The sequence below is a fragment of the Pogona vitticeps genome, chromosome 2, assembly GCF_051106095.1.
Source record: "Pogona vitticeps strain Pit_001003342236 chromosome 2, PviZW2.1, whole genome shotgun sequence".
NCBI lineage: Eukaryota > Metazoa > Chordata > Lepidosauria > Squamata > Agamidae > Pogona > Pogona vitticeps.
Window position 1 is genome coordinate 191188619 of NC_135784.1, and position 21065 is coordinate 191209683.

A 21065-nucleotide genomic window follows, 5' to 3' on the forward strand; every position below is an offset into this window, starting at 1 on the left:
GGTCAAGCGGCGACGGCATTGCCCTCGCCATCTTCCCCCCATCACGCCAGGGGCAGGTGGAGCGAGGGAAGGCGGGGACGGAGAGTGGCTTCCAACAGTCCTGCAGGGTCCGCCGCTTTCAACTTTTGCAGGTCGGGGGGGGGAGGAGGAGGGACGGGGGCTGCTTTGGATTTCCGTCCGAAGACTCTTAATTTCCCTCCTTCGGTTTGCATGGAAAGGCCTCGTGGGTTCACTTGCAAAGATATGGAGCTTCAGAAATAGTTCATTCTGTTTTCGTAGGTTCTAATGAAGTGGACGTCATCCATGAAAGCTCACATTAAAACTGAAGAGTTTTTAAGGTGCCACCTGGTTTTGGTCTAAAAAGCAACGCGAGTTCCGAGATGAACCCGCGAACTCGCCCTGAGACGGGCTACTCTGAGGTTTATAAAGCTACCCTGCGTCTCTTTCCGGTTCCGGTCATGCCTCGCTCGCTCACTCTTCCTCGGGGATTCCGGTGCCGCTGGCCTCTCTGTCTCTCGGTGAGCACGTGCCTCGGTGGGTGGTCGGTCGAGGGTCGAGCATCTGAAGCGGCTGCTGGCGGGAAGTAGGGAAGGAACGGAGGTGGGAAACGTTTCTTTTTTTGGGTGGTGGGGAGGGCAACTACCGCAGAATTTTTTCTGCCGGCGTGGGGGATTCTGGGAGTGGCAGTTCCCACAAGTAACTCGGCGAGATGATTAGAACGGGGCGCATCTGATCGACAGAGCAGAAACACAGAACAAGCGCATGCTCCTGAGCATATGTGAAGTGCATTTCTTGCATCCACGCAGGAATAGGGAAGATTACTGTGCGTTAGAGTTTAGGAGGGGGAAAGTTATTTATTATGTATACCTATATTTTCCCCTGCCTGCCCATTTCCTCCCAAATACTCAAGAGTGATATATGGGATCTTTTTCTCCCACACATATTTTGAGAGCAACTCTGCAAGGTAATTTCGCCTTACAGAGAAAGGGGCTGAGGATTGTCCCAGTGAACATGAAAGAGCAGAACTGGGCTCAAGTATAATTGGCGTACTTCATCTCTTCCTGCTGCATCGTCCTGGATTTCCATGATCAAACCATAGTTTCCAAACAATGGAATCCTCAGGTTCTAGGTAATTATCTGGGCCACACTATTCATAGCATTTTGAGCAAAATGTTTTTATATTTCTTTTGTGCTTTTTAGTGTTTTCCATTGGCAAGCATCCTGGGTTCACGGGCCAAATTGTCATTTGAGTAATGGTTTGGTGAATGAAATAAAAATGAATTAACAGGGTTACTTGTGATTATTATAAGTGCCAGGAATATAATGTGAACTTAATCCTATATATACTACATTATAAGTGAGAGTAACTACTTGAGAGCAAATAATATAAGGGCAGTGGTTATTGGCTTTTCCCCTTTCTTTCTAGATCTGATTCTACTTCAGAGGCAACATTTTCCTCTTCTTGACCAGACTGAATCTTTTAAGAAACTGGACACCCATTCATGGGGCTCACCAAGCAGTATCTGCGCTATACGGACACTGCTCTGTTTGGAGTGGTTGCCAGTCAGAAAGGCAATATCGTATATGTGACTCTGCGAGGTGAGAAGGGCCGCTATGTGGCAGTGCCAGCCTGTGAGCATGTTTTCATCTGGGATACCCGGAAAGGAGAGAAGGTGAGCAATTATTTTAGCTTTTGAGACACGTGCGATAATCCAATGTGCCCTCCATCTTTTATGTATATGGATGTGTTTGTGTTTTGCTTTGTAGCTTTTTGAGGATGTGGTTAGAAGATGGTGGCTTCAGTAAGACTGAAATGTTAAAAACTGTATCCGTAATGGGTTTTATCACTGACGTTATGGACAGAGGCCTTCATAGTGGCCTGCGTCTGCTGACAGAACAGGACAGATCTTTCTATGTTGTGTATATAATCTGTATAATAGATTTGTCTATGTTGTGTATATAATTTTGAGTCCAGATTTCTGGACGAGAAGTCCATCGCAGGTTACAAGCCATGATGGGATGTATAATCTCCAGGCTTAAAAGGAAGGTACTTCCAAATCGCAGATGCGGGGGAGGGGTATCAGGAGACAGGTATGTAGTGGTCTTGTGTGCTCCCAGAGGCATCTGTTGGGGCCACTGTGAGATACAGGAAGCTGGATCCAGCAGGGCTCTTATGTTCTTATGAGTCACACTGCTGGAGCTGAAATTTTTACCTATTTTACTTGGCAGCAGTTTCTGCACCTTACCAATTAATTATAATATTTTGTGTTTGTAAAGGCACTATCTAGCTTGGAGAGAATGTAGTAGGCTTGGGCCTCTTAGCTCAGTGTTTAAACTGCAGGCAAGACTGATTGTGACCCGAGTTTCATCCCAACGGGCTCAGGTAGTTGGCTTGTAGTTGATTCAGCCTTCCATCCTTTTGAGGCTGGTAAATTGAATAGCCAGCTTGCTGCAGGGGCAATGTGTAGCCAGAATAATTAAATGGTAAATTACTCAGAGAGCCCTTTAAGCTCTGTGGGACAGTATGTCAGCAGCACACTTTCCTTTTTTATTTTTATATATATAGAGAGAGAGCTTTTTGGGGATTAGCAAGATTTGTATAAAATATATAAGGACCAAAAAGAAAAAGTAAAATAAATCGCCAGGGAACATTGCCTCACTGTTTGGGGAGGTGAGTCTGAGGATGGGAAACCAAAGGGAAACTTAATATCCTTGCTGGTGCCCTGAGGAAGAATGCTCTACAATTTATCATCTTGCTGTATTTGTACTTGTTTCTTCAAAACTGCTATTCACTAGCTTTCTGCTAAACTCTCTGGTTTAGTTAACAAGGAGAGGTTAAAACAGAAAAAATGCAGTTTTAGAACACCAGATACAGTGGTGCCCCGCATAGCGACGATAATCCATTCCGGAAAAATCGTTGCTATCCAGATTCGTCGCTATGCGAAAAGAAAAAGCCCATAGGAATGCATTAAACCCCGTTCAATGCGTTCCTATGGGCTTAAAACTCACCTTTAAGCAAAAATCCTCCATACGGCCGCCATTTTCGCTGCCCGGTATGCGAGGAATTGGTGCGAAAACACAGTGGGCGGCCATTTCCCCCCCCCCCCATTTTTTCCATTTTGGAACCGCCGATCAGCTGTTTTTAAAACATCACTATGCGAAAATCGGTAAGCGAAACAGCTTACCGATCATCGCAAAGCGATTTTTTACCATTAAAAACATCGCAATGTGATTACAAAAAATCCATCGCTATGCGGATTCGTCGTTAACCGAGGTGCTCGTTAGTGCGAGGCACTACTGTATATGAATTAAGAAGAGAAGATAAAACAGGGAAAAATAGTACTTTAAGGACTTTTCCGGTGATGCTCTATAAGGAGGAAAATCCAAATCCACAATTTGGGAACATATTTATTAGGATCAATGGAGGATGCACAAAATTGTGAGCTAACTTTGGGCTGAGAATGGTGAGAGCAAAGGGGAGGGGAGAGCTGGCTTCGTCTTGAAGTCATGAAATGTTCAGGTGGAATGAAGTAGAATGTTGTACTTACTGCCCTAATGTACAGGCAGATAAAACTATTCTGGGAAAGGCAGATGTCCAGTGTTGTCTAGTGAGTGAACAAAATGATAAAGAGGCTAGAGTAAGTCTCCCATGAGGTTACATTGGTAGTAGTTAGCTCAGAGAAGAACTAAAAAGACAAGTAAAAGGGAAGGTAATAGAAGTGAGTGAAATGATGTTTGGTGTGGAAAAAATAAGCAGGAGGAAAAAAAACCCCAAACTCAGGTACTGTGTTTCCCCGAAAATAAGACAGGGTCTTAATTTTTTTTCCAAAAACACATTAGGGCTTATTTTCACAGTATGTTTTTTTTTTTTTTTTAATGTACAACAATCTACACGTATTCCAATACAGCTATGTCATCTTCTTCTGGTTGCTGCACAAGGGTGGAGGGTGGGGTTTCACTTAACTGGGGCTTATTTTGGGGCTGGGGCTTATTATGAGCATCCTGAAAAATCATACTAGGGCTTATTTTCAGGTTAGGTCTTATTTTTCGGGGGAACAGGGTAGATGAGTCACAGGAAATTCAGATTAAAATAAATTACATCTTCACACATGCAATGCAATTAATCTGTGGAATGCATTACTCTATAAAATGTAATAGAGCTACACATTTGGGACATCTTAAAAGGGAGTTGACTAATTCTTGTGGAATTAGATCATCTATGTTTGCTATTCACCATGGCTGTATACAACTTCCAGTACTCTGCACAATATGCTTGTGTACACAGTCTGTTGGGGAGCATAAGCAGGAAGATCCTGTTGCAGTCACGTCTTGCTAGTGGGTTTTTCTTAGTGAATGAGTTGGCTTTGGGGAAAGCAGAATGTTAATCTGATCCAGCCAAATGCCTTCTTATCAGCATGGTGGAAATGCATTACATGCAAGCATAGTTAGCAAATCCGTCTTGGAACTGCAAACTCCTACTACATAAACACTGTGTGAGGCAAGCAATGTGAATTGACTTGACACTGATTTCTTTCAAAACTTGGCTGTGCCAAATCATGTTATAAAGGTCTCATATATTTGACTTTTCAGGTTCTTATCCTTCAAGGGAAGAAGCAAGAAGTGACTGCTCTCTGCCCATCACCTGATGGCCTACATTTGGCTGTTGGCTATGAAGATGGCTCCATATGTGTCTTCAGTCTCCTCAGTGGGGAAGGGAACATCACTTTCAATGGTCATAAAGCTGCTGTTACTACCTTGAGATATGATGAACTGGGAGGGAAGTTGGCTTCAGGTTCAAAGGTAAAAATTTGGGGATGAGGGGAGTACTGATGAATAGTAGTTGTAATGGAAATGTATCGGCTATAAATTGATAATGCAGCTCAACAAAGTGTAATGGTAATTGGTGTAGCAGTAGACTAGAACTTCCTTGAAGCATCATTTGAAAAAAAAAAAAACAGCTCTGACCGTTGCTTTATGATTGGGTGAGAAGTGGTTAACTGATGAAAATGAGGGGGGTCAGGTTTTAGGATTGTTGCCTGCTTTGTGTCACTTTGTGAATGGTAGTGAGCACGAGGGGGTAACCTGTAGAGCAGTGGTTCCTATTCTTCGGTAACTCAGGTGTTCTTGGACTTCAACTCCCAGAAACCCTGGCCAGCACAGCATAAACTACACACAACGCACAAATTTGAACAGCAACTTCCCTTATGTACAGTTAGTCAGTGCAATCTATAATATGGTTGGGCTGAACCAAGAACAGCTGGGCTGTTGCTATAATCTGTGCAAAAATATTTTGAAGTGCTGTTTTGAACTTCATGAAATGGCGAAGCAAAAAGAGTGACTGCAACACATACAGCAAGAAAAAATTACACACCCTTTAACCTCTCGGGACGGCTCTGCAGAGTGCAGACTGGAAACCTATCTTGCAATTTCCAAACTGTTGCTCTACAAATGTGTGTGTGTGTTTTTCAGAATCACCTCTTTTTTAAAAAAACAAAAACAAATTGATATACTTTTGTGCATTTTTATAGTGAGACACAATCCTCTTGCAAGCATGAATCTGATAAGCTTCTTCGGCCAGGAAGGAGTTAAAAGCTAAGAATCAGCTAATTGGGTCCTGATTGATAGTGTCAAAAATTCTGATTGCCCCAGAGGTGGAGCAGATTTTCCCTTTAAAAATTTGTATATGGAGACTGGTCTCAGAAATCCTGGGAAAACGTTTACTGAAAGTGCTAGTCTCTGTTTTTCTAAGGAGAAGTAGAAAGGAGAAATACTTTGTATGCTAATTCCCCAAAGATACATGGCAAAATATCCACCTTTCTGGAGGGTTGCCACTTCATTATTTTCTTTAAAGCAAACCTGCTTTTTTTTTTAAAAAAAAAAAACTTTAATTTCATTTCAGTCTGTTTCTGTGACTTTTCTCTGAACAAGGGTGATAAAACAGTTTTAAGAAAATCATGTATTGAAAACTCTTTGCCCAAACTTCTCCAAAGTTGCTACAGAGCAAGAGCAGACTGTACTACAACTGTATCAGATGTGGTGATGATTTGAAGTCCAGTTTAAAAGTTATAATTTTTTTTGGACTGTTCCTGTTTTTAGAATTGCTTTATAGAATTTTTGGTTTGCTCTTGTGCAGCTATAATGTATGCCGTAAAGCTTGGTATAGCCTTGTTTTTGATGCCTTTGATGTCGTATGATGGCCAGAAATGCTTTGGAGGCACTGCTTCGCAAGATACGTGATTATGATAGTAGCATAGAGGGTTAGAATTTTGCTTTTTATTCTAGGATACAGTTGTCATCATTTGGGATGTGATCAATGAGAGTGGTTTGTACCGTCTGAAGGGCCACAAGGATGCTGTTACGCAGGTGCTCTTCTTGAAAGAGAAGAATATATTGATCTCCAGGTAAAGGCCCTCTTAGAAATTATCCTCAGGGGAAAGAGTTGCATATGCTTTAGTGATGCGGTGGTTTCCCTTTACAGTATTGATTAATCTGTCCGCTTCCTGTATTTTCAATTTTTGAAAAAGTGTTCTATATTAGAAGGCCCTGCAGGAGCCCATCCAATGGCATCAGTAAATTTTACTGTAAATTCCAAAAACATGCATGGAGTAATTAGAAATCAAATGTTTAATGCCATCGATTCCTGTTTGATTGTTTCACTTAAATGTGTTGCATATAAACTGTGTGTCAGAAGCTGTGCCATGAACACAAGGGGGCTGTGCTCATGAAGTTTTCTTCGCAAGTAGGTTTTTTTTTAATTACCAAAATGTTTCTAGGTTTTCTATGTGTTTCTAGGTGCCAGAGTTCCCTGTAAACAAGTACAGGATAGCAAGTTTAGCGAGGAAGGATGAATGAGATAGATAGATGAGAGCAGACATTAATTTGAGAGGGAAGGAGGGGCCAGAGAGGTCTCTAATAGGAGAGGAATTGTTTTATCCTGACCAGTTTGCCTGATCAGAAAGGGATACTTTTGCCTTTGGTAAAAGGGGTCTTTTATTGTATTTCTGTGAAGGCGAACATTGGCTTGGCATTGGGATTAAGACACAATCCCTTTGTACACCATCCCTCAGCAGCCATTTTGTGACTAGCCATGTTCTATGGAGGCTGTTCTTTGGTGGTGCCCAGGACAATTCTGACATTTCCAGAAGTGCCAATGGGGCCCCAAAGTTTGGGGGTCTCTGACTTAAGATGTTCTCACATCATTTCTTCCAAAACCTCAGTAATGGATAGAGTAATGAGGGAGACAATTGATTTTCCTTCCTGTTCTTCTAGTATCTTGTGATCACTGTGTTTGTAGTACTGGAACATGTACGTAAAGGTTATTATGGAGGCTTAGTTACAAACATGAAGGGATGTGTTTAGTGACTGGAAGAACTGATGTGGAAGTTTCTGGAAATTAAAACTGTGAGTGACCCTGTTTCCTCTGCCATCTCATCCAAAAGTTGACCCATGAACCTTAGAATCTGTATGCCTCCACTTGCATCCTGTGCTTGATATTGTATACCTTCTTTAGCCAGCAATGAATAATAAAGCTTAACACAGAGTTCCTAGTGTTAAATTCACAGTTGCAAGAATTGGGATAAAATGATTGCAATATACTGGATAGCTTTTTAATTTTAATTTTATTTTTTAACTTTATTTTAAAAGTTTTCTTAACTTTTTCCCCCCAGTGGTAAAGACACCCTGGTGAAATGGTGGGATCTGGATACACAGCACTGTTTCAAAACATTGGTTGGACATCGCACTGAGGTAACAAATGCAGAAATACCAGTAATAATGGGCAGAAGACGTGATTATAGTTAAAGATTCATTCTTTGCACAAGATAGTCTAGGAAGTTGTGTATGTGCAGTCTCAGCATGTTTGCTCAGAAGTAAGGCTCGCTACCCCCCCCAGGGTGCTTGTTTCCAACTAATAATATTTGTCCAGATGTCTTGATACAGCTTCTGAGATAAGCATTCTCAGTGATTTGCTAGTTGCTTAAGGGATATGGCGAAAGGGAGAAGGGTGTGGGCAGGGATGCCAACTTGTATATTTTGAATTTTTGTTTGTTTGTAAATTTCACTACAGCAGTTTGTTACCTAAAGAATGGGTGTCACTTTCTTTATCAATGAGAAAGATTCCTTGCATTAGGGAGTGAAAAAATAATAAAATAAAAAACCTCCCCCCCCTAAATTGACCAACATATGGGATCATAAAAAATACTCAAAATATTACAAAATAACACACCCATGGCCCTTAAAACGAGCAAGGAGACTTTATGAGGAAAAACCCCACCACACTTTTTAATGTTTTTAGGAGTGCTGAAGTGCCACGAAAATACCCTTCTGAGAGCTGCGTTCCTTGAATATCTCCTGTCAGGATTGCCATTTTTTGGGGGAAGTGATTTAATTCTTTATAACACACTGAGAAGGAACGTAATTTTTGTTGGTGATTGCTGCATATCTTTTCTAGAATTCTGTTGGAATTCCCTGAAAAACTTTGTAGCAGGGTGCCAGGAAGTAAAGATGTTCCCTGTTGGGAACCACTATTGTTGTTCATTTGCTAGAATGGACATGTATTTGCTTAGATATTCAGGTGACTAGGCTTTGGAGCAGGGATAGTTTAGGCCTCCCAAATATTCAGAAAGCTGCTTGCAAATAGGATCTGTGAAGCCACTTTGAAGTTTATATATAGGACTTGTACCCTCTAAATGTTCAAACTCCCCGCCTCTTGTGTGCATGGCTTCGCCCCCCCCCCCCGGTGTGTGTGTGTGTGTGTGTGTGTGTGTGTGTGTGTGTGTGTGTGTGTGTGTGAGAGAGAGAGAGAGAGAGAGAGAGAGAGAGAGAGAGAGAGAGACTGCCTCCCGCGTGCTGGGTTCTGTCGTGTGGAGGGAAGCTTAGCAGGAACCTTGTTTATGAGGATAAGTGAGAGGTGTCACGTCTTGTCCTCCAGGATAACCTAGATTCATTCTTCCTAGGGCTTGCTTCTCACCAGACCTCATGGCAAATACCAGTTTTGTGGACTCGAGGTTTAAGAATTCTTAAACACCATTGTCTCTGTAAAACGGAGGGGAGGAGGGAATATGTATGCTAGATAATGGAAAAAGCAAATTGGCTTCTTTTTCTATTGCTAGAGGTAATCCAATGTTAAATGAAGGGTTATTAATCACTGGGGCATCTTCCGTTTCAGGTATGGGGACTAGCCTTGATTTCACAAGAAAATCTTATTACTGGTTCTGCAGACAGTGAATTAAGAGTCTGGAACATCAGCTATCTTGAGGAAGTAAGAGTTCAACATTTAGACTAACTTAAATGTGCTGCGTTGTTTATGATTATTTTGACTGTGACTGTTTCGGTTGCATTTGTGATATTTTTTAGATAGCTGTCTTAATACAGAAATATGAGGTATAAATGTGAACAATGAAGACAACTTACACTGTTTGCATGTGCTACACATGCTATTTGTCTCTTACTGTATATGCTGTACTACTGGGTGGCTTGAGTTAATACTGACCTGTGGAGGAGTGCAACTGGCCCATTTGTCATTGTTTAATTGATGTCTGTTTAGATAACTGCCACTCTGTCGCCTCACGACTAGAATCAGTCTATTCCTGCAGTATGTATATGTACGATCTGAATAATCTGTTTGGTTTTGATAGTGCCGTTCGTGCTTCTTCCATCATTGTCCCCTGCCTTGAATACAATAAAATATGTCTTAGTAATTATTTGGCCACTTCCCTCTGTGAGGCCTGTTATTTGAAGCAGGCCTCACGTGGCTTGAAGCTGCTTATTAGGTAGCACTGTGTGGCTAGAAGTAAATCCCCCAGGAGAGGCAGCATATTGGCAGTGACCCACTTCCTATTTTTAGTACACGTAGCACTGATGCAAATGATTGTCCAGTGTCTTTTGTGTCTCCTTACACCTATTCTCAGTGTGGCGTGCCCCACTGATTGGTCAATTTGCTAAATATTGTCCTATATTTGGGGTTTGTATATGAGCGTGTCTGTTCATACTGGTCCTTTCTGCTTGGTTAAATAAGGAAGTGATTGCATGATGGGAAAACGAAGGTTGGAAAGTGAGCCCATCTGTGTTCTAACTTACATCTTACTGTTCTTGTTACTTGTGAGCAGAACCAGGACCCCAATGAGCCGGAGTTGAAGAGAAGCAGAGGGTCAGCAGTGAGAATGGAAGACTCTTCTGAAGAGGACAGGACAGTAGATCAGGATGAGTCCTCTGAGGAGGTACTTTTGCGCATGCTACTTATTAACACAGCGTTAACTGGATCCCATTGTGGGGGGAGAGTAGGATATCAGTGAAATCAATGTTATGATTCATTCATGCATTCATATATTTAAATTTAAAAAAAAACAATGATGAGCCAAGTTCACAATTTTCTAGGTAACAACTCTTCTGGATTTGTACTAAAGCAGTCATGGCCATTTTCAGTGGCAAAACATACACTTGTGATGGGCTTAATAGTCTGGTTGAATGCATATAATATATTCATTAGCTGCTGTAACCTCTTCAAGGCCTTGCAAACAAGATGCAGTAGATACGGAATGGCTCCAGGGTCTCCCTCGAGTCACCTGGAAAGTGATGGGCTCCAAACCGTCTGGAAAAGTTCCACTAGATGGCATGGGGATGTCACAAAACAGATTCAGATATGAACATCACGACTGCAGTTTTAGGAGATTCTCTCTCTACATGTACTTAAGCCTTTCTCTGGCTTCCTTCCTTACTCTCTCGGGTATATCCTGGAGCTTACAGAGTTCTGAGTGTGTGAGAGAGAACATGCTATCTCTTATCGCAGATTAATAAGGGCTGTGACAAAAACCAGCAGTCTCCTCAACCAGAGCTTTGCCATTGCCTTGTTTCTCTAGACCTATTCTCTCATGCACTTCAAAATATTCTCCCTTTTGAAGACTCAAAATCTGTAGCTGGGATGTGCAACTTTGTGACTCGTCTTCCTTCTCTAGATCTCTTTGGAGAATGGGATTAGAGGGCCAGTAAGTTCCAGTATCCGATTAGAACGTGTGCACCATTATGGTGTTAATATCGCCAACTCATTGCCTGTCCTGGTTTAGTGCACAATATCTTTTTTTGGGATTCTACAAATGAGTAATGTGAATTAATTTCTTTATTGAAAGGGGAAGTTTAGTCTTTCCCTCCTGGTCTAAAGCCACATTTTTTCTCCCTTTTTTTTTGGATTAAGGAGAAAGGGAATAAGGGGCTCTATTTAGCCTTGCTCTTCTTGAGAGTTGGGTTACCTTAACTCTGTTCTTCTACACTCAGTTTCTACTGTCCAGTCTTTCTCAAGGGAGATGCTAGGAATCACATTGTGAGCAACAGTATTGCTTCAAGTAGCAGGCTTGAACTACCAGTTCTGTACCATATATTGGTCACCCTGTCAGATATGAGGAGAAGGAAAACTCCCATTTCAAACCTCCACTGCCTTGTGGCTATATCCACTCATGGAAAAGGCTTTAGGAGTTAACCTTGAGGCAAAATCCGGAGCTGGAGTCCCGAAGGCAGCATGCGTCGTTCTGCCAACTCCTGCAACATTGCTGGAACCAGTTGTATTGGCTCTTGCCTTTCCATTGGCCCATTTCAGCAATGTGGAGAGGGGGGATCTGCTGCTTGGGTAACAGCCTATCCTCCATATTCCTTTACCCGGGCTTCATGCTCTGGAGAGGACACTCCTCCATTCAGAGCATGTTACCATAGTCTCTCGAGACTGAAGGATGCCTATGCAGTATGTCAGATATGGTTTAGGATTGCTGTTTGGTTTGTTTGTTTGTTTGCTTGCTTGTTTCTGAAGACTTTGTTGAGCTGTTCATCCCATATTTGCTTACATGTGCATTGGTTCTTTTTTCTTTTTAGCACATCCTTAGTTGCAGAAAAGCTGGCTCTATTATGCGCGAAGGAAGGGACCGAGTTGTTAGTCTGGCCACGGATAAGACAGGAAGGATTCTCGCTTGCCATGTAAGTTAACTGTCCTTTGGAGTTCATGAGAGGCTGTCTGTCTGTCTGTCTTAGGCACTTTGATAATACTGACTTCTGTTTCTGTGAACTCAACAACTTACTCTGTCTGTCTTTTTCCAAGGGAACGGACTCTGTCCTGGAGATATTCTACATCCTTAGCAAGGAAGAGATTTCCCGGAAGATAGAAAAGAAGATGAAGAAAGCAAGGAAAAAGGCCAAGTGAGTGCTTAATTAAAAATCTGTTTCATTTCCATGTTACATTAACTTTGAAAGAATGCTGTCGGGATTGCAGGCTAGCGATCATTACTATAAAGTTTTGAATTCAGTCTCCCAAGTCTGTGACAACTGGAATGAATTATACAGAAGAGCCATGTTTGCTGTGTGTTTGCTTTGCATGTTGTTGAGGAGCATATATATATATTTTTAAAAGCCAAACTAAATGTTCTTTCTAATATAGAGACATTTCCCTAGACAGTCTCTTAGTTTGAGATAACACATTTGATGAGAAACACACACACACCCTCAATATTCTTGTGTCGAGCCTAGGCATTCCATAAGGTCCTTAATCCATCATGACATGAGATTTTGGGCATTTTTTACCTTACTGTAACTTCTGCAAGATAAAGCAGAGAGCATTCTGGTGGCAGGTGGGAAGTGTAGCAGTGGTGCACAGTCTCTGTGCTTCTGAATTAGCTTGAGCTCTTGAAGATGGGATAAAGAATGCTAAGCAAGCAAGGGAAGGCGTCTGTCTGTCTGTCTGTCTGTCTGTCTGTCTGTCTGTCTGTCTGTCTGTCTGTCTGTCTGTCTGTCTGTCTGTCTGTCTGTCTCCCGGGCTCACTCGCTGCCTGCTGTGACCAGGTGACATTATGTTCAGGGCTGAATATGGCACCAGGCCTACCAGTGGTTTGTGTGGCACTGTTTGGTTTGTTTGATCATTTCTGAAGCAATCTGAGGTTGGCCTTGGAGTTGTAGCTCATTTCTCCCCCCCCCTTTTCCGTCCTAGGCAAATGTCAAACGCAGAAGAGGAAGGCCTTGATGTCAGTGTGGAGTGCAGTCTGCAAGAAAAGATCCAGCGTCTCATTAACATCAAAGCTTCTGCTAAGATAAAGTGAGTGCAAAATGCTGAACCATTGCTTCACTTAGTGATGCAGTTGCCATCACCGCAGAGAGCTAAGTAAACAAAAAGGTGGATTTCACAAGACGTTACCTTGTTAGCTTGCCTGTAAGGCTTGCAGTGTACAGCATACCCTGTGGAATAATGTAGAAGAAAAGAGGCAGTAAATCCCAAGCTAAAAAAAAAACACCTGATGAGCAGTATGAGGACAACTCTTGCTACCTTGGTAAGGATTGATGCTAAATCTGGAGGACGAATGCTTGCGTCACAGAGTCTCCTCTTTGACTCGGAGAAGCCCTGGGACTTTCTCAAGGCTGCCAGGAAGGCATCTCGGTCAGGTTCTGTGGTTCCCAATATTTCATCCTCTTCTCCTCAGAGAAAGAAGAGGAAGGATCAAAGGGAGAGACATTGGTCCTAGAGCTGGAATCGGAGTCTGCAACTAAAGCAGAAAGGAACATAACCAGGTTTCTTGATTCATGAGTGCCTGTAGAGGATTCATGACACTTGTGTATTGATCCCCAGAAATATGTATGAACTGTCAAGAGTCTTCATGCTCAAGAGACACGGAATTGTGCTATATGATCTTCCTGACTTATGCAGATTTAGTTAGTTTCCAGTACTTTGAACAGATTGTCTTCAAATTAGTAGTTCAGCTGACATTTATATTTATCCCTCAGTGGCCTAATCTTTGCACTAGCTCTGTGCGGGGTGTGTTGTTTGTAATTCTTGTTCTTGTTTCTATTTCTGATTCATGTTTCCTGTGTGATCATTCATTGCTGTAATAGATCTTTTGACTTGATCCTCAATCCAAATGGAGAGCTGAAAGCCACCTTAATGCTCCAGAACAACATCATTGAAACATATACCTTGAACCCATCCGTGTCAACACCCCGAGTTCTGCAGATGTCCAAAATAACTATTGGAGGTCACCGTAGTGATGTCAGAACACTCGCATTTAGCTCTGACAACATTGCCTTCCTCTCTGCTGCTGCTGAATCTATTAAGATTTGGAACAGGTATGAAAGGTGCCTCTTAAGTCTTGTGGGGGAAACTAGACTTCAAAGGACTGGGCATGTTAAGTGAAGAACTTAGATCAGGGAGGTGACTAAGTCAATTCAGTGCAAACCTCCACTAAGAGTGTTGCTTGTTTCATAAGGCTAAATTAAATTCAGGAGAGTAGGGGATCAGCTCTAGGATCAGAGGCAACATACCGGTTGCCTAGGATCACAAACCAAAGGGTGCTGTTGCCTTCAGATCTTGCTCATGACTTTCACAGAGCTTTCAGTTGTCCGCTATGGAAAATAGAACTGTTTGATGGACTAACGGGGTGTTTGGTCTAATCCAGAAATGCTTTTCTGTTCATAAAAGAGATGCCCCTTCTACTAGTTAAATTCTCATTTATAAATAATACCAAGAGGGTACATGGTGCAGGTCCTCCAGAGATAATCTGGGGAGTCTGGCCAATTTTCTGGAGAGCAGATGATCCTTGATGTTGTTTTGGCTCCACATTACTCTGTGCTTTAAAGGTTACTGCTTGCACTCTAAATTGGTCCTGGACAGCAGCTGGAAGGCAGTGAAGATAGTAGGCGCTGTTAGTTTTTGGACTACAGTGGTGCCTCCCTTAGCGATTGCCTCATTTAACAATGTATTCGCTTAGCGATGAGGTTTTTGGAGCGATCTTGCGCTCCGTTTGGCGATGTTCCCTATGGGGAAATTTTGCATAGCGATGTTCGGGACCTTGCCTCGCTTAGCGATGACAGTTTAGGTCCCCCTGTTTCGCTTAGCGATGTCCGTTTTTGCTATTTTTAAAGTGTCTTAAAATGTTCAAAAACTGTTTTAAATACTTGGAATCGTTAGTGCACCTTGTAAAACCTTTGCAAACTCAATTTGGATTTGTTCTGACTCTTCGTTAAGTTTTGGTGAATTTCCCCCCCATTGGAATGCATTGAACTGTAGGTTTGACAGCTGTTCCAGAAAGTTGGCCTGCGGGCGGGGGTGTTTCCTTCAGAGCAAATCTTGAGATAACACTGTCATTAAAGAGGACAGCATGAAGAAAGCCAGTTGTACAAATATAATTACACAGTTGATGGACAGTCCTTTTTTGCATAGCTTTGTCCCTTAAATTTTATTATGTGCTAATATAGATCTTGTGCCACCATGTTCAAAAGAAACGAAGGAACCAAATGTGAGGGAAGGCAAGTTTATAAACATAAAGAAAAATTAAACCACTTACCAGCACCTGAAAGTGAACTTGTTTGGATTTCTTTCTGACGCTTGATGGTTTTTTTTACAAGGCATTATGTTGATTTATTATGCCTGGCTTACTGGGGACTAGTCTTAGATCAGTGTCTTACTGTCGTCACAGGTCCCTCTGTTGCCAGCAGGATGGAGCACTTGAACGTAGTGCCAGTAAATCACAATTCATTGTTTGCTGTAGAAAGTTGAGAGAAAGTGCTTTCTGGTCTCAGAACTCGTTGTTTCTTCTAGGATGCTGATCCTTCCTTGAATACCACAGAATTATACACGTTCTCGTTTTAAAAAATATTTCAAATTCTACTAGCTTTTGCCGTTTTGGCACTTCACAGATATGTCTTTTCTGGGTTTTGTATTGTTATATAGCTTATTGTAAGGAGGCTATAATGTTCCAAGAAGTTTTGTTCTTTAGCAAGATGAATATGTCTGTTTGCTACTTCTGTGCCTAGATCTACCTTGCAATGTATTCGGACTATGGAGTGTGAGTACGCATTGTGCTCCCTGTTTGTCCCAGGGGACCGGCAAGTCATTATAGGAACCAAGGTAAAAATGCTTATCCCTTCTGAAGGCCTGTTGATGCTGCTGAATCATCCCTTCTTGGTTCAAACATTCTCTCTCACACACACACGCACACACACACACACACAAACACACACGGACATGCACAGAGAGAGAGAGAATTGTATCTAGTACAGAAACATTGCCTCTCGTCTGTCTGAGGAGGAGTGTTGGATGAAGACTGCCACTCCAGTCTATAGGTATATGATTTGCGAGTGGTCTCTCGCGGACCTAGTTCAGCAAAGTTAATGGATTCTACTTTCTATCTTCTATTTGTGCGGTGCTCTCTTGTTTTAACAGCTCTCAACTTGGTATGATGCCAGTGGCTGGTTCTTTTCAGGATATTTTATTTCACTAGATTCTAGCACTTTTTATTCACTGTGTGGCTGGGAGTGAGCTGTAACCTGCAACAGAGGTGTAGGACTGGAGAATAGAAATCCTTATTGGACAGGTAATGCGTGCATTTGGGTGTGTTGCTTCGGCTGAGCAGGCCTTGGAGACCATTGGAGACCATGTGCTTGCATCTCGTTAAATTGCCTCCAAGACATGAAAGAGAGGAAAGGGGGGTTGTGTCTTTTCAGAGGGATGTGTCGAAGCAACACAGCAATGCATTATGCAGCTAGGAAAATATTCTGTTAACTGCAGCTTTAGGCCATACCCAGAGACTAGAAAGCTAATGAGAAATAGCAATAAATTATTTATTAATAAGCTTTAAAAAAAGTAATTAAATGATGTTTGGGTGGAAAAGTGTTCATATTGGTGCTACATTACTATACCAGAAGCCATATAAGAATTAAGTTGAAAAAGCCATTCCAACACTTCACTTCTTCCTTCCCCTTTCTCTCTATTTTCAGCTTTGGGGAGAAGGAAGTAACTGCACAAATCATGGAAAATCCTGTTTCTTAGCCACCCCTTTCTTTCTTTGTTCCTTATCATCTCATCTCCTTACCCTTACCCTTTTTTCTAGCTTACTTTAAGATTCTTTGTCAAGCTGGACAATGCAGGTCCTGGGGTGGAGGAAAACCAGGTGTTTTCCTATGTAGTTCATTGCTGACGCAGTTGCCAGCTTCCCGTCCTTGTACACTGCTGTGCCTGACGAATGGACAACTATTATCTGTTCATTTATTTATTGTTTATATGCCACCTTTCTCTCCATAGGGGACCCATGGTGGCTCACAATAGCTAAAACTATACAAGCATAATGAGCTCTAAAATACCATAGAAATGCCGTATTGAGAAACAATTAAATGTATATCAAGATTAAAACCAAGGTTAAACTTTTTAAACATTTTTAAATATTTACTGCTTCCAGTAAATATTACTGAAAAGCAGTTGAAGGAATTGTAGTGCTGATAAATGAATATTGCAATGATTACAAGTTCACCAGGATCATTAAGAGTTTTTGGTATATATCACAGAAAGGAGGAGGTTACAGTATGCCCAATATTAAATTATATAGCAAATCAACTTCATATTCCACATACTATAACAAATAATAAAAATGTAATATGGAAAAAGTTATAATTGCAAGAAAATAAGGACACTTTGGAAGTGTATTTAAAAAATAGTGAGGGAAGTGAGAGTATTTTTTTAAAAAAAGAAAAGATTGGGGAAGAGATTAAGAAGATAGCCAACCCCTTCCGGAAAAATGTGCTAGAAAATTGGAAAAAGTATAGAGGAGTATTGAGTTCTCTGATTTCCCCTTTGATCCAGGTGGTTCAGCTAAATAATTTTCCAGAAAACCTTAAAAAAAAGAGTATTAAAGGATAAGAGGGTAAACAAGATAAAGGATTGGATGGAAAAGATGAAAGAGAACAAACAGCATAAAAGAGGTATTGGGGGAAGAGGGAATATCTTGGTTAAATCTACTCCAAATGAAATGATGGACAGAAGAAATTTGAAGAGATTACCAAAAAAAAAAAATAAAATAGAAGGAATGAAAAAAGAAAAGGAACTGTACGTGAAAATTATAAATTGTTAATAGAAGCTGGATATGAACCACAAGGGACAAAACATCAGTGACAGGAAGATTTGGTTAATGTAGTTGAAGGGGATGGTTGGAGTAAAATATTGAATAATAGACTTATGAAGAATATATCTGTAAGGGTTTAAAATCTTATAAGGCAAAATAAAAATTATCTCTGTGCTGAAGGCATAAAAAAGAAAAAGGGGGTGTATTTAGATATTTGGTGGTTATGAGAAATAAGGAAGAAAGAATGGATATTGGTTTTTAAGGAAAAAGGGATATAACTGGACTGGATATCCAGATGTCCCCAATGATTGCTTTGTTGAATATGATTCACAATAGTCAGTTGAAGAGAGACAAAAACGAGCTAATTATTATAATGGTCACAATGGCAAGGTTATTTTATTTGCAAAGAACTGGAAAAGTGATAATCAAAATAATGAATTCTGAACAGATATGTGGAATATGGCAATTAATGATAAAATAACTTGTGAAATGAAACTAAGAAGAGGATTATCAAAAAGAAATATGGAATGTATTTCTGGAACATGCATTTTGGAAAGGGAGAGGGAAAAATCACTGTGTTCCTGGAGAGAAATGGGGCAGAATGAAATGGGGGAAAAAAAGTAAAATGTGAATGGTTACCTCCAAGGGTGAAGGTGGCCCGGGCGGAGAAATGTGGTTATGAGAAATGTAATTCAATGTTAGTGGAATTCATGCTATCATAGAATCACAGAGTAATGAAGGCGCCTATAAGGCAATCGAGTCCAACCTCCTGCTCATTGCTGTGTAAGGTAATGTAAAAAAAATTTTGGTTAATTTTTTTTCAATATCGTTTTAATAAATAATAAAAATTAAAAAGATTTAAACCAAGGCAAAAAACAATTTTTAAAACATTTTGAAAAACATTTGAAAATCTCTGTGTTTAATAAATATAGTATTCACTTGTTACTTAAAAACCTGCGTGATGACAGAAGGACAAGAGGAAGGGGGCTACAGAAATATAGATGCGACATCCCTAAGTAAATTTCAACACTAATTCAGTTCCCTGATAACATCAGATCATGTCCAGATTAATGGATAGTTGATGTTAGTGCCACTCTTACACACAGTGAGATAGGATAGCAGTTCAATACTTGAAAGGTTGTCATTTAGAGGAGGGGCAGGATCTGTTCTTGATCATCTGTGCAGGACGTGCAACAATGGGCTCAAGTTAAAGGAAGCCAGATTTCGACTGAATGTCAGAAAAAACGTCCTGTTAGAGCAGTACTACACCGGAACCAGTTACCTCAGGATTTGGTGAGTGCTCCAGCACTGGAGGCATTCAAGCGAAATTTAGACAGCTACCTGGCAGATATCCTTTGATTTGTATTCCTCCATTGAGCAGGAAGTTAGACTTGATGGCTTTATAGGCCCCTTCTAACGCCGTTATTCTATGATGTGCTTCAGACATTGTTGTAATACATGATGGTGCAGTAGGCGGCTTACCTGAATAACATACAAAGGAAGGAGAATGTATACGGGGACTTGGATGGTCTGTGTAGCTAATGATCCGCTTCGTTGCTTGTTGCAGACTGGAAAGCTACAGTTGTTTGATTTGGCTTCAGGAAATCTGCTGGAGAGTGTTGATGCTCATGATGGGGCTCTCTGGTCCATATCTCTTTCTTCAGATCAGGTAATTCAATCCTTTTTATTATCAGTATTATTCAAAATCCTTCTCTAGAAATTATCTCCTCCTGCTTGTTGATTAAATTATCTTCAAAGCTATAAAATAGGCTATAGTAATGCATGCACAACCCTAAACCTCCCTGTGGTCCTTATTCCCCTGAACCAGTGGATGGAGGCGCAATCAGCAGTAGCTTTGCACCACGTTTAAGGATAACTATTATCAGTAAACATGCACATAAATCTTTTACTGAGTTTAAGAGCTATTGATCCATTTTCTGCCAGATGATAAAACAGCCTGATTAATTTCAGCTTTTGCAACAATTCTGGCTTCTTCCCATGATGCTTTCTGTAGACTTTGTGTTTAATGGGAGTTTTTGAATGACTTTACAGGTGCAGCATCAAAGTGGAATTAAATATGGACTTGTTTCACCTGGTCAAGCAACATGATAGATGATATGCGTTCCTAAATTTACAGTACGGAATATTGTAGATTTTAGCTTTTGTTACAATCTAAGTCTATGAGGCAGAGGAATTTTCTCCCAACAGCCTTGTTTTTAAATTCAATTGCTAGGCCTGACTAGACCTCGGACCCATTAGATCAATTGCTTGAAGATGGATGACTCATTGAAATCCCATCGATTCAGTGGCCTTGCTCTAGTTGAAACAACCAGCTGTGTTCCAGCCTTTATATTTATTTTATGTCACAGGATGCATGTCTGATGCATCCCATCTGCCAGGTTGCTTGACCAGGTGAGAGACGTCCATATTTAATTCCACTTTGGTGCTGCACCTGTGAAGACATCTAAAATCTGTTATCTCCTTGGAAAGATTTTTGAAAAATAAACAGGAAAGATTTGAATCTAGTTCTAATGTGAGCGTTGTTCTCCTTCAGCGTGGTTTTGTAACAGGTGGTGCGGATAAATGTGTCAAGTTCTGGGAATTTCAGCTGGTGAAGGATGAGAACAGTGTCCAGAAAAGGTGAGGAGTTGTTTGTATTTTGGGGGGCAGTGTCATGATTCTGGGGCTGAATTCTAGGCTCACTAAAGCAGGTGAGAGGGAAAACCCAGCAGCCCCCCTTAAATGTCTCACCCCCAGATTTCTCTTTTCTTCAAACTACTCAGTAGAAATTTGCCACCATTCCTCTACTGTTCACAGGAACGGAGCCCTCTGTACATGCTCCAGAGACCCAGCCCCTTGATAGTCTGAGCCAAGAGTAGTAAGATTGTTTAGACTTAGATTTGAACCAGATTAGTTCTGCATCCACAGCACGAGTGGACAGTTTAAAGAAGGAGTGAACTTTATTGGACATAAAACAGAAAAGGCATTGTCCAAGAAACTAAGTCAAAAAAATCGTACAGTTTGCTTCCCTGTCTCTTAGGCAGGATACAGCTTGATAAAGGCAACCTTTGAAATGGCTATCCTAAATCCTAGTCAAATCTACAAAGTGGCTATCCTAAATTCTAACTAACCCTTCCACTTAGACAAGCTACGTAAGTGGCGCTTCCTCTTAAGAGCTGCGCATTGGAGGTTTTCTGAGGTCCAGAGCAG

The 21065-nt window shown here is 41.1% G+C and overlaps 1 protein-coding gene across 3 annotated transcripts in view; it reads left to right on the forward strand.

The window, feature by feature from the left end:
* Nucleotides 1–414: 414 nt before the first annotated feature.
* The window catches only part of WDR3 (WD repeat domain 3), a 35979-nt gene continuing 15328 nt past the window's right edge, over nt 415–21065 (forward strand). The window contains exons 1-14 of one of the 3 annotated variants that reach the window (XM_078386760.1): nt 415–518; nt 1427–1673; nt 4591–4800; nt 6283–6401; nt 7668–7746; nt 9167–9259; nt 10107–10217; nt 11857–11958; nt 12080–12177; nt 12962–13066; nt 13858–14088; nt 15775–15868; nt 19423–19524; nt 20410–20495. In XM_078386760.1, the coding sequence (XP_078242886.1) occupies nt 1503–1673; nt 4591–4800; nt 6283–6401; nt 7668–7746; nt 9167–9259; nt 10107–10217; nt 11857–11958; nt 12080–12177; nt 12962–13066; nt 13858–14088; nt 15775–15868; nt 19423–19524; nt 20410–20495 (1601 nt within the window). In that variant the 5' untranslated portion in view covers nt 415–518; nt 1427–1502. Of the gene's footprint in view, nt 1130–1426; nt 1674–4590; nt 4801–6282; nt 6402–7667; nt 7747–9166; nt 9260–10106; nt 10218–11856; nt 11959–12079; nt 12178–12961; nt 13067–13857; nt 14089–15774; nt 15869–19422; nt 19525–20409; nt 20496–21065 lie in introns of all 3 variants that reach the window. The other 2 variants (XM_072991745.2, XM_078386759.1) reach the window with 2 other exon arrangements.